Source organism: Penaeus monodon, chromosome 4 (assembly GCF_015228065.2).
Source record: "Penaeus monodon isolate SGIC_2016 chromosome 4, NSTDA_Pmon_1, whole genome shotgun sequence".
NCBI lineage: Eukaryota > Metazoa > Arthropoda > Malacostraca > Decapoda > Penaeidae > Penaeus > Penaeus monodon.
In genome coordinates, this window is record NC_051389.1 from 51,894,655 (window position 1) to 51,912,154 (window position 17,500).

Sequence of the window (17,500 nt, forward strand, 5' to 3'; positions counted from 1 at the left end):
AGAGGGAATGCCCAATCCCTACACGCTCGCAAAACCCAACAACAAACAAACCAAGCCACCAAAACACACCGACATCTGAAAACAAATAACAAAAACAAACAAACAAAAAATCCATCCCGACTCTATAATCAAGCCCAAGCTCATCCACTTTCCATTTTTTTTTTTTTTTTTTGCGGGAGCAGCTTAAAGCCTTCCACGCTCAATTTTATTTATATATTTTTTACTTTCCTTCTTGCATCTTTTAATTTTTTTATTATTATTTTTTTTTTACTTTTCTTATGTTGCCTCTTTTTTTTTAGTTTTTTTTTTTGTATATGTATAATTCCGGTGTCACTTCGCTGACGTATGAGGTTTTAATTACTCAGGGGAACGTATCTCTCTTTTTTTTTTCTTTTTTCTTTCTCTCTCGTCTAATATGTTTACAGATGTGTCTGACACTCTCTGCGCATGTGATTTCTATTACTTCGCCTTTTTTCTCATCGTTTTTCTTCTTCTCTTCCTCTTTCTACTTCCTGTGCTTCTCTTTCTCTTCCTTCTCTCTTTTCTTCTCTCTCCTCCTACTCCTACTATTACCTTTTCTTTCCTCTTTCTCCATTTTTAATTCTAATTTTACCCCCGTCATCTTTTCTTCTATGACATCACAATTTTTTTTTTATTATTTCTTCAACCATCCGCACATACGAAACTCTGATTTAATCTTTTGTCTTTCCTTCCCTCTTTTCACTCGCTTACTCACTTTATCTCTCTTTGTTCTCTTTATCATTTTACCTCTTCCTCTCCCTTCCACTCCCCAACTCCATCTCCGTCTCACATTCATCTCCTCTTTTCTCTTTCCTTTCTTTCGTTTCCCGTAATTCAGTCTAAGTCAATCTCGGTCTTTCTGTCTCTGTTTCTATCTATCTGTTCCTGCCTTTGTCTCTGTCACTCTCAAAGCAGAGACCAAAAGCACACGCGCACGCATATTCAAAGAAATTACGGACACACATAAAGATACAAGAAAATCATTATTGCACACACACACACACACACACACACACACACACACACACACACACACACACACACACTCACTCACTCACACACACACACTCACTCACTCACTCACTCACTCACTCACTCACTCACTCACACACACATCACTCACTCACACACACACACACACACTCACTCACTCACTCACTCACACACACACACACACCCCCCCCCCCCCCCAAAAAAAAAACCCCCACCCCACCCACCACACCACACACAACAAATAACACTCATCACACACACAACACAACACCACACACACAACCACACCCACACTCACCCACTCACTAAATCACCACCACAAAACCACAACCCCAACACACACCACCACACCTCACTCCTTCCTCCTCTTCTCCCCCCCCCTCACTCACTCCTCCTCACTCATCAACCAACACCACACCCACCCCACACACACCAACACATAACTAATCACTATACTCAAAAACAAACAACACAATTCGTAACTCAAAACACACGCAAAGCATCAAAATGCCAACACACACACGAAGCCAAAAGGGATAAGAGAAAACAATAAAGGAGCAAAACAAAGCAGTAACGCACACCACAAGACGAAGACGACTGAAACACCCGGAGCAGAATCCTTTCCACAACCCCCTCACCTTCCCCCCCCGTCCCACACCCTCCTACCTTCCTCTCTACACATTTCTTTGTTGCTCCCCTGCTCCCCCCCTCTCGCATCTAATTGATTTTAGTTTAGTTTTATTTACTCAACCAAAAAAAAAAGAAGAGAAAGGAAGAAAAGGAACAAAAAACACAAAAAAAAAAAAAAAAAAAAAAAAAAAGAAAAAAGACAAACCACAAAAAAAAGGGGAAAAATGAAAACAAAAAACGACAAAGACAAACCCGGACCAAAAGCTGAGGGGGGGGGGAGAGCCGAAAGAGAGAAAGAAAGGAAGAGGGACCAGGAGGAGAAGAGGAGAGAGGGAGGGGAGGGGGAGGGGAGGGAGGAGAAGAGAGGGAGTGAGAAAAGGAGGAGAGGTTAAGGGATTAGGGGAGAGAGAGGAAGAGAGAGAGAGAGAGGAGAGAGAGAGAGGGAGAGGACGAGAGGAGAGGGGAGAGTGTGAGGAGGAGGGGAGGAGAAGAGAAGGAGGAGAGAGAGAGAGGAGAGAGAGAGGAGAGACGAGAGAGAGAGAGGAGAGGATCGAGAGGAGGAGAGCGGAGGAGTGAGGAGGAGGAGTGGGTGAGGGGGAGAGAGGGGAGAGGAGAGGAGAGGAGAGAGTGAGAGAGAGAAAGAAAGGGGAGAGAGGAGAGGAGAGAGAGAGGAGAGAGAGGAGGAGAGAAAAAGAGAAGGAAAGAAGGGGGAAGGGGGGGGAGAGAGAAGAGAGAGATTGAGAAGGGGAGAGAGAGAGAGAGGAGAAAAGAGGGGAGAGAGAGGAAAAAGAGAGAGATGGGAAGAGGGAGAGAGAGAGAGAAGAGGGGAGGGAGGAAGGGAGGGAGGGAGGGAGGGAGGGAGGGAGGGAGAGGGAGGAGAGAGAGGGGAGAGGAGAAAAGAGGAGAGAGAGGAGAGAGGAGAGAGAGAGAGAGAGAGAGAGAGAGAGAGAGAGAGAGAGAGAGAGAGAAAGAGAGGACAGGAGAGGAGAGGACAGGAGAAGAGAGGAGAGGAGAGGAGAGGAGAGGAGAGGAGAGGAGAGGAGAGGAGAGGAGAGGAAAGGAGATGAGCGGAGAGGGAAGGGAGCAGAACACAAGAAAAAAGAGGGGAGGCATGAAAGAAAAGGGGATAGAGTGAGAGAAGAGAGAAAGGTAAAAAAAAAAAAAAAAGAAAATGAGGGAGGGGAACTACGGAAATTCGAAGGGGAACTGAAAGCTCTGATCGCGAGTGTGCAGTCGTAGGGAGTGCGGAGCGCGGTCGTCTACAGGATTGGAATGGCTACGCTCTGTCCTCTTTCCCCGCCTCTCTGCTTTCTTTCTTTCTCTCCCTCCTTCCTTTCCCTCCTTACTTCCTCTCTCCTTCCCCCGATCTCTACACTCCCCTTCTCTCATCCCTCCTTAATACCTACCTTCCTTCCTTCTTTCTTCCTCCCTTTCCTCCTTTCCTTCCTCATCCTTCGTTCTATCCCTACCTCCAATTTTTCTCACCCCATTCCTCCTTTCCTCCTTCCTATTCCATTCTTCCCTACTTCTCTCTTCATCCTTCCTTCCTCCCCCCTCTCCTCTCATTCTCCCTCTCCTCATCCCTCCTTCCCTCCCTCCTTTCATTCTTCCTCCCTCCCCTTCTTCCTCTTCCATTCCTCCATACCTCTCTCCTCATCCGTCCTCCCTCCCTCTCTCCTCATCTCCCCTCCCCTCATCCTTCCTCCCTCCCTCTCTCCTCATCTCCCCTCCCCTCATCCTTCCTCCCTCCCTCTCTCCTCATCTTCCCTCCCCTCATCCTTCCTCCCTCCTCTCCCTCTCTGAACCTCCCCCCCTCCATTCCTGCATACCTCTCTCCTCCCCGCCTCCACCTGACGCAGACGCAGATCCTGCTGGAAACAGGGATAAGGACGCCGGTGGGTACACGGAATGGGGTTACAGGGGAGCGCGCAGGGAACAGAGGAGAGTACCGGTTATAAGGGCTTGCGGTGTACAAGTGACAGGGGGCGCACGGGAAAGTACAGATTGCTAACTCACATGAGTATCATCACACAAGAGGTAGAGTCATACAGGGAACATGGCCACACGCGCACTGCTCTGAGGGAGACTTCTCACCCTCCTATATACTCACACACAAACGGACGCACATATACATACCATCACCTACACGCGCACACAAACCTATACACACAGACAGAAACCTCTCTCTCTCTCTCTCTCTCTCTCTCTCTCTCTCTCTCTCTCTCTCTCTCTCTCTCTCTCTCTCTCTCTCTCTCTCTCTCTCTCTCTCTCCTCCCTCACACACACACACACACACACACACACACACACACACACACACACACACACACACACACACACACACACACCTCACCTCGGACAGAGACAAACACAGGCACAGACACACACACATACACAATAGCTCCTGGACACTCACCCCTGTCTGGTGGTGGTTGTTGGTTGCAGTGCGAGACCGGCGTGGCGTAATACCGACATTTTCTCCCCGTAAGATGCTCTCCACCACTGCAAGGAAAGGAACACACGGGCATTAGCAAGTTTCAAAACAAAGCCACCTGCACAAACACTGCAAAATGTTGAAGTACACACAGCGAGCAAACAAATAAACAGACCGTTTATTCCGTAACTCCAGTCAACATTATCTGACAATGGTAAACACATAATAAAGAAAATACATACACATTCATACGACACTGTTAATATAAGCAAATAAACAAAGAGGAAAAAAAATAAAAAAATAACAATGGCTGGATTTACATACGAATAAACAAACCTTGACATGTTAAAAATAGGAAAAACACACACACACAAAAATGAACATGTGAATAGAGCAACTAACAATGCATATATAAAGAGTAAAAAAGAAGCCAAAAACAAAGTACATAAAACAGGACGCCGAAGTTTGATGAAAACGAATAAATAAAAGAAAATAAAACCACTCCTTTTTTTTCTTCTTGCCAAACAGGTACAAAAACAAAACGAAAAAAAAAATGTGAGGAAGTAGTTTCAAAGTTCCAACAAACTTGCATAACAAAAACAAAACAAAAAAAATCGAAAGGGATAATAAATGAGGAGAAATAAACTTTTCACAATTGGGTAAATTTTCTCGATGTAAAGTTGTAGTGCATTTGAATCACGTTAAGACCTTGCACAAAGTTGGGAGAGGGGTGTGGGGAGGAGTGAGAAGGGAAGAGGGGGAGGAGTAAGGAAGGGAAGAGGGGGAGGAGTAGAAAGGGAATAGGGGGAGGAGTGGTAGGGAAGGAGGGAAGGGGGGAGGAGTGGCAAGGAACAGGAGAAGGGGAATAGGAAGAAGTGGGATGGGGGGAGAGGGAAATGGGAAGGGAAAGCGAAGGGAAATGGGAAGGGAGAGGAGGGGAGACGTAGAGAGGTGCATTCGACTAACACCACACAAGGAAACAACGACTCCACTACACCAAGGCTGTGCGTGAGACCGCAGGACCATGATTGCAGGAATTCAACAGCAGTAACTTGACGGGACAGGGAAACGGACTGTAGTAGCTTTTGTGTGTCCAGAAAGTATCAGTGCATGAGAGTCCAGACTGCACGCACCATGCCTAAGTACATGGCGTTAGAAGACCGACATCACGTACACTGAAGAGACGAGGAACGTGCATGGCTAAAGGAGACCTACAGTAGGTACGTGCATGGCTAAAGTAGACCTACTCAGGTACGTGCATGACTAAAGGAGACTCACAACAAGAACATGCATAGCTAAAAGAAACATCTCAGGAGTGTGCATGGCTAAGGAAGACCTACACTAGGTACACACACGTATGGTTGTAGACATCCTGCATCAGGTTCATTCATAACAAATAGCAGGAAGGAGACATGTATCACGTACGTGCGTGGCGACAGAACACCTATATCACGCACACGCAAGAGTAAAAAGGATCGAGGTAAAAGACCCCAAAAGCAGGGACGAAGAGATTGGAGCAGCCCTTCCCTTCTCTAACGTCTTTACGATGATGGGAAGGAGTGAGGCAAGAGAAGGTAGGGAGGGAGGGGGGTGGGTATGGACGCATGGAAGGGAGAGAGGAAAGTGAAGGAAGGAAAGGGAAGGAGGAAATGGAAGGTAGGGAGGGTAGGGCAGGGTCGCATGGAAGGGAGGGAGGATACGGTAGGAAAGCAAGGAAAAGCTAGGAAGGGAAGGAAGGAAAAGTGGATAGGGAAGGAAGGCATAGAAGGGAAGGACGGTAGGAAAGTAGGCAAGGAAGGTAAAGGAGGGTAAGGAAAGAGGAGAAGGCAGAGAGGGGGAGGAGGGGAGGAGGAGGCTCTAGTGGGCCTTCTACAAACGGTCAACTTTCAATTTAACTTTGACCATTCTGCTGAATCATGTGCCGCAGCGAGAGAGGCCGCTCGCCCAGCTGATGGCGAGGCTGACGGAGAGTGAGTAGGGTGATATTTGGGGTGATGGAGGGCGACAGGGTGGCAGAGAAGATGAGGGGAAATGTAAGGGTGGTGGGAATGGTAAGCGTAAGTTTGAGGGTGAATAGGGAATGAAAAGGTGGTGGGAATGGTTATCTTAACTTTGACTAAAGAGCATAAGTGAAGAGAATAGACGTGAGTGTTTTGAGGACCAATATGATGGCAGTGAGAGTTAGTATGAAAAAAAAGTGGGTGAACGTAAGGGTGATGGGTGTATGTGTGGTAGGGTGTCTGAGAAAGCAATAGTTGCCAATGACTGGAAGGGTGATTATGAATGGAAAGGCGACGAAAAGAGTGACAAAGAGCATTAGGATAATAAAAAACGAAAGGGAATTCAAGGTTAAAAGAGAGCATTGTAATCGTGCACCCACAAAGCAGCAAAAGAGTGAGCTAGACAGCGACCCCTAAGGGCGAGAACAACGCCTCATACAAAATGTGTGGACAAAATGAAGTGACAAAAGTCAAGAAGACAAACAACATGAAAATAAAATCACAAGAACAGAAAAATGAGTTAAAAAGAACATGATAATAAAACCGCAAATGCCAAAGACCTAAACAAAACAAACAAATAAATAGATAATAGTGACACTAAACCCTTAATCAACAAAACAGTGAGCCGGCGAGGGAGGCGATAAGTCACAATTCGCAATAGTGAGTCAGTAAGTGCGGTGGAGAGATGACACTCCCTCCTCTCTCCCCTATCCCCTCTACCCCACCAACCTCCCCCTTCCCCTCCTCCTTTCTCTCCCCACTTCACTCCACCCTCCACCCCTCCCCCTCTCCCCACAGCACTACATACCACAGCGTTCATGTTGTAAATCTTCGTTGGTGTCCTGCCCTGATGACCTGCATCCTCGTGATGACTCTCTCTCTATGTATGTGTGTATGTGTGTGTGTGTGTGTGTGTGTGTGTGTGTGTGTGTGTGTGTGTGCGCGTGCGTGCGTGCGTTCGTGCGTGCGTGCGTGCATGTGTGCGTGCGTGCATGTGTGCGTGCGTGCGTGCATGTGTGCGTGCGTGCGTGCGTGCGTGCGGCGTGCGTGCGTGCGCATGAGGGAGAGAGAGAGGGAGAGGGAGAGAGGGAATGCATGTCTCTATGTGTTCGTGTTTATGTGCAAGTGCGCAAGGACACCTCTACATATGCAAATATGAACGCGCATGCACAAGCGAATCAGGCCAGCGAACTCCATGCAAGTCCCATATCCCCTAAAATCTCATAACTGCCTCACGCACGCATAAACACCCCCCATAAATAACACAATTTATAAGCACCCTCGCTCCCCTTCTCCTCCCCGCCCACCCTTGGAATATTCCTTTTACGCACCATATTAGGGAGGAGAGGGGGAGGGAAAGGGGAGAGGGGGAGGTGAAGGAAGATGGGGGAGAAAGGGGGGAAGGAGAAGGAGGAAGGAGGAATCAATAGAGGAGGAGGAGGAAGGGGGGAATAAAGAGGTAAGGGAGCAGGAGGAGCAGGAGGAGGAGGAAGAGTGCAAGGAGCAGCAGGCGCAGGAGGAGAAGGAGGAGGAGGAGGAGAAAGAAGAGGAGTACTGGTAGTAGTAGTAAGAGGAAGAGGAGGAAGAAGTGGAGGAGGAGGAGGAGGAGGAAGGAGATTAGTTAGGAAAAGAGAAGTGAGGGAGGCGTGCTTGCAGCCTACAATCCCCTGGTGTGAGGAGTGACCTGTGCTTGCGTGCGCGTGACCTACTTCGCCCGCGGCTCCACCACTGCGCCTGTCTTCAGACACGGTAACACCTGAGCCATTATAATTATCCCAATATCTTAACTCTGCAAATTAACGCCGGCAATAAGCAATATAATGCTAATAATCATAAAGTAAACTCGCAAGCAAACTCACTACCGCAAATTAAGTGGAAACACATAAATATCGAGGAGAGAGAGAGAGAGAAAAAAAAAAACGAAGCAACCTGCCGCGCCGCAGTGGAACAACAAACAAACACATTGCAAACAACTGCATACCACCAACATCGACCCAGCAACACCACCTCTCTTAGCCCTCCCCCACCACTCCTTCCCTCCTCCCTATGGCCTTGCTCCCTCCCTCCCTCTCCCCTTCCTCCCTCCCTCTCATCCCCACAGTCTCCTCCCGCTCCCCACCACCCGCCTCCTTTTCATCCCCCTGGAGCTACTACTATTACTACTACGGACTACTACTGTGATCCCCCTTCCCATAAAAAAAAAAACAGAGCCAGGGTCGAGCTGTGTCGACTTACTCGCCGTCTCTTCATCACCGAAGATAAATGCCTCAATGCAGACTCCTCTGGCCACGCCCTCCAGCCTGTCCCCTCTAACCTCCCCCCCCCCCATTTGCCCTTCTTCCTCTTTGCCTTTTTACCTCGCTTTCTCTTTCTTTCTCTCTCTCTCTCTTTCTCACTCCTTCATTTATTTACTTATTCTCTCTCTCTCTCTCTCTCTCTCTCTCTCTCTCTCTCTCTCTCTCTCTCTCTCTCTCTCTCTCTCTCTCTCTCTCTCTCTCTCTCTCTCTCGCTGTTTGTTAATCTGCCTCTGTCTTTCCCTCACACTCACACTCACTCTCACTCATACTCAAACACACACACTCACTCACGCACTCACTCACCACCCACCCACTCATTCATTCTTCCGCTCACTCACACTCTCTCTCTTTTGAAGGAAAGAAGAAACCACATGTCTTTTTCCCCAGATTTGGTTTTGGTTTTGTGAACTTGTGAGGATTTTAACGAGTTGATACGTTTGTTCAAGAACGATTTGCATTTCCCTAAAAAGAGACAAGATGGCAAAACATCTGTCTAGTGTGGTTGAACTGCGGTTGACTTTAATGGACCGTTTGCCGACGCAGAATCTTCTGACGACTAGCTCTGCAGTACACCGATCACCTTGCTACCCTAACTTGACTCACAAGGAGAGAGAGAGAGAGTGAGAGAGAGAGAGAGTGAGAGAGAGAGAGAGAGAGAGAGAGAGAGAGAGAGAGAGAGAGAGAGAGAGAGAGAGAGAGAGAGAGAGAGAGAGAGAGAGAGAAAGAGAGAGAGAGAGAGAAAGAGAAAGACCGAACGTTAGCGAGAAAGAGAAAGACAGAACGAGAGAGAGAGAGAGAAAGAGAGAACGACAGAGCGAGCGGGAGAGAAACGACTCTGCAATACACCGATTACCTTACCAAACTAACTCCACTCACACAGACGTAAGATCTTCACAGTACCGAACGAATCAAGAGACAGACTAGTGGTCATTGATATGCTAATTGATAGCGCAAGGAGACACACGCGGAAGGGAAACGCGTGGATGTTCTGCGTCTGGTAATGTTGCCTAGGAAATGGCAAGGGAATCTTCCTGTGTGGGAGAGAGAGAGAAACTGTGAGTGAGTGAGAGCGTGCGTGAGAGCGTGCGTGAGAGAGAGAGAGAGAGAGAGAGAGAGAGAGAGAGAGAGAGAGAGAGAGAGAGAGAGAGAGAGAGAGAGAGAGAGAGTGTGTGTGTGTGTGTGTGTGTGTTGAGAGAGAGAGAGAGAGAGAGAGAGAGAGAGAGAGAGAGAGAGAGAGAATGGCACAGTTTGACGAGTTAACTTAACGAGTTAACCCCAAGCGTGGATGAAACTGTAGCCATGGTAGCGAAGTTACAGTAATCACGCAAATGCAGGAATGGCGGGTATAAGTGTTTAAGACGAAGGCGCACTTGACAGGCTAAAGGTGACTGAGGACGAGTTGACAAGGTTGGTGCTGAATGATGACGAGAAAATAAGGTTGGTGCTGACTGATGACGAGATGACAAGGTTGGTGCTGACTGATGACGAGATGACAAGGTTGGTGCTGATTGATGACGAGATGACAAGGTTGGTGCTGACTGATGACGAGAAAATAAGGTTGGTGCTGATTGATGACGAGATGACAAGGTTGGTGCTGACTGATGACGAGATGACAAGGTTGGTGCTGACTGATGACGAGTTGACAAGGTTGGTGCTGACTGATGACGAGATGACAAGGTTGGTGCTGACTGATGACGAGAAAATAAGGTTGGTGCTGACTGATGACGAGAAAATAAGGTTGGTGCTGATTGATGACGAGAAAATAAGGTTGGTGCTGACTGATGACGAGATGACAAGGTTGGTGCTGACTGATGACGAGATGACAAGGTTGGTGCTGACTGATGACGAGATGACAAGGTTGGTGCTGACTGATGACGAGAATAAGGTTGGTGCTGACTGATGACGAGATGACAAGGTTGGTGCTGACTGATGACGAGAAAATAAGGTTGGTGCTGATTGATGACGAGATGACAAGGTTGGTGCTGACTGATGACGAGATGACAAGGTTGGTGCTGACTGATGACGAGATGACAAGGTTGGTGCTGATTGATGACGAGAAAATAAGGTTGGTGCTGATTGATGACGAGAAAATAAGGTTGGTGCTGACTGATGACGAGATGACAAGGTTGGTGCTGACTGATGACGAGATGACAAGGTTGGTGCTGACTGATGACGAGATGACAAGGTTGGTGCTGACTGATGACGAGATGACAAGGTTGGTGCTGACTGATGACGAGATGACAAGGTTGGTGCTGACTGATGACGAGAATGACAAGGTTGGTGCTGACTGATGACGAGATGACAAGGTTGGTGCTGACTAATGACGAGATGACAAGGTTGGTGCTGACTGATGACGAGAAAATAAGGTTGTGCTGACTGATGACGAGAAAATAAGGTTGGTGCTGACTGATGACGAGATGACAAGGTGGTGCTGACTGATGACGAGTTGGACAAGGTTGTGCTGACTGATGACGAGAAATAAGGTGGTGTGACTGATGACGAGATGACAAGGTTGGTGCTGACTGATGACGAGATGACAAGTTTGGTGCGACTGATGACGAGTTTGACAAGGTTGGTGCTGATTGATGACGAGATGACAAGGTTGGTGGCTGACTGATGACGAGATGACAAGGTTGGTGCTGACTGATGACGAGAAAATAAGGTTGGTGCTGACTGATGACGAGAAAATAAGGTTGGTGCTGATTGATGACGAGATGACAAGGTTGGTGCTGACTGATGACGAGAAAATAAGGTTGGTGTTTGTCATCATCATGACTGATGACTGATGAAGAATTAACAAGGCTAGTGCTGACTGATGACTGATGGCGAGTTGACAAGGTTGGTGCTGACTGATAACGAGCTGACAAAGTTAGTGATGACTGATAGGTTAGGGTGAAAGACTGAAATGCTGGTGATGACTAGTGACAAGACTGAAGATCTTTTCCCAGTTGATAGGATAGTGCTGATACCCATTCTCACAGTGACAAGTTTGGTCATGATGACTATTTGGGCAGCAGACTGAGGTCCATGATAGTTTTTTTTTCCTTCCATATCTTTATTATCTTTTTATTTATCATTATTATCTTATCTGACAACGGACACGTGGGTGAAAAGAATAGTGAACTGAAATGGGACGACGTTATTCGCACACTCCGCCAACTCAGTCACCACCCAACCCCTCGAGAACATCTGGACTTGAATGCCCAATGTTTTCCATACCGAATATAATAAGGAGGAGATAAGCAGATGGAAAAAAGGGGAGAAATAAGAGAGAGAAAAAAATACTTAGTGAGATATCGAGGACTACTGGAAAATATGAAGAAGAAATGTGAGAAAATAGTAGAAGAGGCATTAAATGTCATTCAGAAGAAGAAAAAATAATAAAAATGGAAGGCCATACAATACGAAGCAGGAGAAAAAGGTAACGCAAAAGATATCAGATATAAAAAGCGAATATAAAAGAAAATATATTAATACACCCAAGCGAAATAACTGAGGCTATATTAAACGCAGCAAGGAGAAAATAGCAGAAGCGATGCACACGAGAAAATTATAAATACTGTTAAATACAACATGGGGCAAAATAAAATGAAAGAGACACGGAATGAGCGAAGGAAGAAGGAAGCAAGAATATGAAGACAAAGAGGGGGAATAAGAGAACTTGCTAAAAAGTAGGAAAGGGAAATTGAAGAACTATAGGAGAGGGAAATAGTGGTAAGAGAGGAGATGCGACACAGACAAGACGAACGGAGTAATAAAGAACAGCTGGAAAGGGAAAAAGGCAAGAGAGTGACTCTAACGAAAGCGGGGGAAATGGAAGGATTGAGGGGAAGAGAAAAGAGTAGATAAAGGGCGGAGGAGCGATAGGTAGAGATAGAGAAAGGGAGAGAAAGAACGAGAAGGGGGTGGGCAGGAGAAGGGAAGCAGGAGAGAAGTGGTAATATCGGTCACCCTGGCAACGCAACGCCTCTGCGGCCCTGCTTCGCTCTCCTCACACGCCCACACGTCCTCCCTTCCTCCCCTCAACGCACTCCCTTCCTCCCTCCAACTCCCTTCCTTCAACGCAGTCCCTTCTTCTCATCTCCCTCCTAAACCCCCTTTCTCTCTTCAACTCCCTGCCTTTCTCCCTCCTTCTTTCTCTCCAACTTATCTTCTCCTCTCAACGCACCCCCTTCCTCCCTCCGACTCCCTTCCTCAATCCGACTCCCACCCTTCCTCCCTCAAACTCCCTCTCTTCCTCCCCCGACTCCCTCCCTCTCTCCCTCAAACTCCCTCCGACTCCCTCCCTTCATTCCATCCGACTCCCTTCTTTCCTTCTATCTTCCTTCTAAACTCCCCTCCTCCCCTCCCTCCCTCCTGTCCCGCCCCCCTTCTCGCCCCAATGCCCCTCGCATCTACAGTAAACAAATAAATAAACAGATAAAAGCACCGTCGTCCTCGTCATCATTAGCGCAATTAAGGTCACTTCAAAAACAGAAACAAACATAAAAATAATAACCGTAATACTTATCACATATATCTTAACATTTTAATCCCTCTAACGTTTATAAAGAGCTTTTCTACATAGCTAGGTACGTACATAAAAGCTCAAACTATCCTCATACTACATTTTCATACGCGTTTGCATAAAAAGGAAATTAAAAATATGTAATGAATAAATGGAAGATTAAATATTCCCCCGCGCTCTTCCTCCATGGAATGCCATGCAGGCATCTCTGCGTCTGTCCTTCTGTCTCTTTGTTTCCATATATTTCTCTCTCTCTCTCTCTCTCTCTCTCTCTCTCTCTTTAACGATCTCCTCCTCCTCGCTTTCTTAACTCTTAATCCTCTTCCCTTACTTCCTCTCCCTTTCCTTCTCGTAGCCCATTCCCCTCCTTCCCCTCTATCTCCCTATCCCTTTCCCTTCTTCTCCTCTCCCCTCCCCTCTCCCCTCCCTTAGCACACCACTTCCCAAATAACTGTGTTCAAAGCGTATTTTTTTCGCCCCGGGACCAGCAGCGAGACAACCGGGTCAGCTTAAAGGTGATGGCGCTTCTCTCTCTCTCGCGTGCGTGTGGTGGCGGTGGTGATGACGAGACGCTCCCGCCGCCGCCACGGCCGCTCCGACGGCTTTCGGTGACGTGGTGATGGTGGTAGTGGTGGTGGTGATGAAGGTGACGGTGGTCATGGACATGGTGCTGGAAGAAGGGTAGAGCCGGTGAAAGTGGTGCAGGTGGAGACTGTAGTGGAGGTTGAGTGGAGGTTGTGGTAGAGGCCGATGTGGTGAGACCTCGGTGGAAGCAGATATGGTGCATGCAACGGAGGTTTTGTTGGAGGCAGTTGGGGTGAAAACAGGGGTCGGAGGTTCTGGTGGGGGATGCAGTGAAGACAATGGTGGAGGTGGACGCAGTGGTGATGGTAGAGGCGAGAAAATTGGTAGCAGTGATTGTGGTGGTGATTTAGTTTCAGTGTTGTGTAGTTGTGATAATGATGGTGAATGATGATGAGAATGATTATGACAACGGCGATGTCGGTGGCATTAGTTCAACGATGGGAGAAGAATGACATTGGTAAATGAAGCTGTCGATGAAAACAGTGACTCTCCACACCCCTACACAACACCCACTTCATTTTCTTCAAGAATCCACGTCCCTCCTTCACACACACACACACACACACACACACACACACACACACACACACACACACACACACACACCACACACATTAAGATAAATAAATAAAAAAAGAACCAAAAGAAAGAAAATCCATACCCGTCACCCATTCCCCACCGCCACCCCAAATATCCCCCCCCCAACCCCCCTAAGGCACACAGCACACCTTGCGAAACTCGTGATCACCCGAGCGAGCTACTAAGTCAATTACCCAAGGACGCACGGGACACCTCCCCCTTCCCCTACGACTCCTCCCCTTCCCTCCCCTTCCCCTACGACTTCTCCCCTTTCCTAACCCTTCCGCGCCCTTCCCCTTCCCTCTCTTTCCCCTAGGACTCTTCCCCTTCCATCCTCTTCCCTCCCTTTCCCCTATGACTCCCCCTCTTCCCTCCCCTTCCCCTACGACTTCTCCCCTTCCCTCCTCCCCTACCCGAACAGCTGTAAACAAGCCCCCCCCCCCCCCACTATACCCCATCACCACGCCACGGATCAGCAGCATCCTTGGCCGGGGTTTGCGAGGATCTATTCGAGATTGGGATTCTTTTTTATAACTTTCTCACTTTCCTTTCACTCGTTCTCTAGCTCTGTCTGTCTGTCTGTCTGTTTGTTCTCTCTCTCTCTCCTCTCTCTCTCTCTCTCTCTCTCTCTCTCTCTCTCTCTCTCTCTCTCACTCTTTTTCTTATCTACTGTTATTTTCGATTTTCTTTAATTCTTCTCCATTTCTCCCTCTTTCTCCTCGCTCCTTTCCTTCTCCCTCTCAGTCTGCCTGTCACTTTCCATCACTCGCCAGCAAGATGAAACACATAACAACGTGACTTTCTGCATCATTATTAATATCATCATTGCCATTAAAGTGAGCATTTCACTTGCACCAAAAAAAAGAAGAAAAAAAAAAAAAGAAAATAGGAGACACTAGAATTAAAATTAAAGTCGCACTGTGTCGCCAAAAAAAGCGATTCAATTAACTGTAATCCCATTGGCGGACATTCAATTGCAGCATTTGCTCGCATGTAACTCGCTGCCGTAACATGGAGGAATCAGTGTTGAGTTTAATGTGTCACGCTACACCTGGCATTACATGAGCTCTTTCCACCTCTCTCTCCCTCTCTCTCCCTCTCTCTGTCTCTGTCTGTCTCTGTCTCTGTCTCTCTCTGTCTCTGTCTCTCTCTTATTCTATTTCGTTGTTTTCTCTCTCCTCTCTCCCTGTCCCCTCAATCGCTCGTTTCCCCTTTACCCAGTCGGGCAAGTAAATCCCCCCCCCATACATTTTAAATCTTCCTTTTTTCCATTTCCTTTTCTATATCTTGTTTTTTATCATTTCCGTTCGTATAGCTTTATCTCATTTTTCTCCGTTTTCCTCTTTCTCTCCTTTTTTACCCTCTTCCAACCATTCATTAATAATAATAAAAGGGTATATGAAAGGCGAGAAATGAGGGGAAGGGAAAGAGATAAGGGGAGAGGGAGAAGTGGAGGGAAAGGGAGAAATGGGGAGTGAAAAGAGGAGAGAAGCTGAAAAAAGGCGAGGAAAATAATGATACTAAAAGAGGGAGACAAAAAGAAAGAGAAAACTAAAAAGAAAAAGAAAAAAATACACAACAAAAATAGTACCGAGTACAAAAGTCACGCGAACAAAAAGAAACAAAACAAAGACGGGAAAAATAACAGCGAGGGGTTGAAAAAGAAACAAGAAAGTGAAAGCAAAAGGAGGGAAAAAAAAGTCAAAATACCTTTCGCTCCTAAAGCCATCTAAAGCTCGTGAAGGGAAGCGAACAAGCCAAGCCACTCCAGAAGAGTAAGAAAAGAAAAAAAGAAAAAAAAATGAAAAGAGAATACACAAAATGGATTTTTCGAAAAGGGTAACAAAGGAATGAAAAAATATACACAAAAAAATTTAAGAAAAGAAATGAAAAAAGGATCAATGGTACACTCCCCCCTCCTTCCCTCCCCCTCTTCCTCCTCCTCCGCCTGCCTCTCCTCTTTCTCTTTCTTCATCTTCTCCTCTTCCTCCTTCCCTCCCCTCCTCCTTGTCTCCACCACCACCTCACCCCTCCTCTCTGCTCCACTTCCTCCTCACAACCAAACACAATATTTCTTTTTGTTTCGGTCACACAGATCCTGCGTTTGACCTTTGGTTAACCCTATTAAATCCTCGGCCGATCGATCCTATCCCCATGGAACGCATACCCCTTCCACCCTCCCCAACCTTACCCCACAAACCTTTACCCCTCCCCACCCCACTCCCCCGGAAAAAAAAACACACACAACCACAAATCAACATTCAGGGGGGAAAAAGAATTGCACCACCGACAATTTGCAATAAAGTTGCAGCTTTTCTACGTTTCCACGCGAGCAACGTAATTCGTGGATAATCAGCTCTGGACAGTACGTGACCAGAAGAGTCCACGTGACGTAATGAGTTGCCAGATACCGTGTACTGCAGCTCAACTAATGGATTTCGAGAGAGTTAAAAATATCTCATTTTATTTTTCTTTTCAAATGACACTCAGTATTAAACTCTATATTCAGTTCTTTTTCCACTGTGTTTTGTGTGTGAGTGTGCGTGTGCGTGTGTGTGTGTGGTGTGCGTGCGTGCGTGGTGCGTGCGTGGTGTGTGTGTGTGTGTGTGTGTGTGTGTTGTTGTGTGTGTGGTGGTGGTGTGTTGTTGGTGTCGTGTGTGTGTGTGTGTGTGTGTGTGTGTGTGTGTGTGTGTGTGTGTGTGTGTGTGTGTGTGTGTGTGCGTGCGTGGGGTGCGTGCGTGCGCGTGTGTGTGTGCTTTCATGTGCGTATGTGTGTTTATACATGCGTGTGCTTCGTGTGCTGGCGATTGCGTGCGCGTCGATAGCAACAGCAGAAGCGGCAATTGCCAGGCTGTGTTGCATTATGTTCCCCTGTCACGTTATATCACAACAGGGGAGCCCTCACCTGATACCGCCCCCTTCCCCTCTGCCCCTGCCCCTACCCCGACCCCCCTGCAACCAATAAACTCATCAACTGCACGCTAAGCTACGTCCGTCCGCGCCTCTCCCCTGTGTCTCCTCTCCCTCCTCCTCTGCTGCTATTTAGTATTCTTATCATAATTAGCATCGCCTTTCTTTCGCTCATTATTTGGAGGGAAGTTATTGTTCACTTTCACTCTACTCAGCACAAGACACAACAGTTCCAGTGCTGACGCGTACTCTGTCAAGGTTACGAAAACTTCCTCCTCATTCTCACACGACAAACACATGATTCACAATCACCATTAACCACAAAAATGCATAACACTTCAACATTCTACCTCCTGCCACATTATCTTCATCATCATCACTTTCTCTGTAATGCTACCGTTGCGAAATACCTTATCAATTCCATCAGCCAATAAATATAAACGTCCTTTACTCATACGTCTTCTTTTTCACCGTGATAAACGCAATTCTACATCGCAATTCTAATTATCTTGTCAACACACTCTCCTACGTATATGAGCTTTCG

The 17,500-nt window shown here is 47.1% G+C and overlaps 1 protein-coding gene across 1 annotated transcript in view; it reads right to left on the minus strand.

Moving 5' to 3' along the window:
• Positions 1-4,060: 4,060 nt before the first annotated feature.
• Positions 4,061-17,500, minus strand: part of LOC119572306 (PH domain-containing protein DDB_G0287875-like) — a gene marked incomplete at its 3' end in the record, with an annotated part of 62,686 nt that continues 49,246 nt past the window's right edge. The window contains 1 exon segment of the mRNA XM_037919326.1: positions 4,061-4,146. Coding sequence (XP_037775254.1) covers positions 4,061-4,146 — 86 coding nt within the window.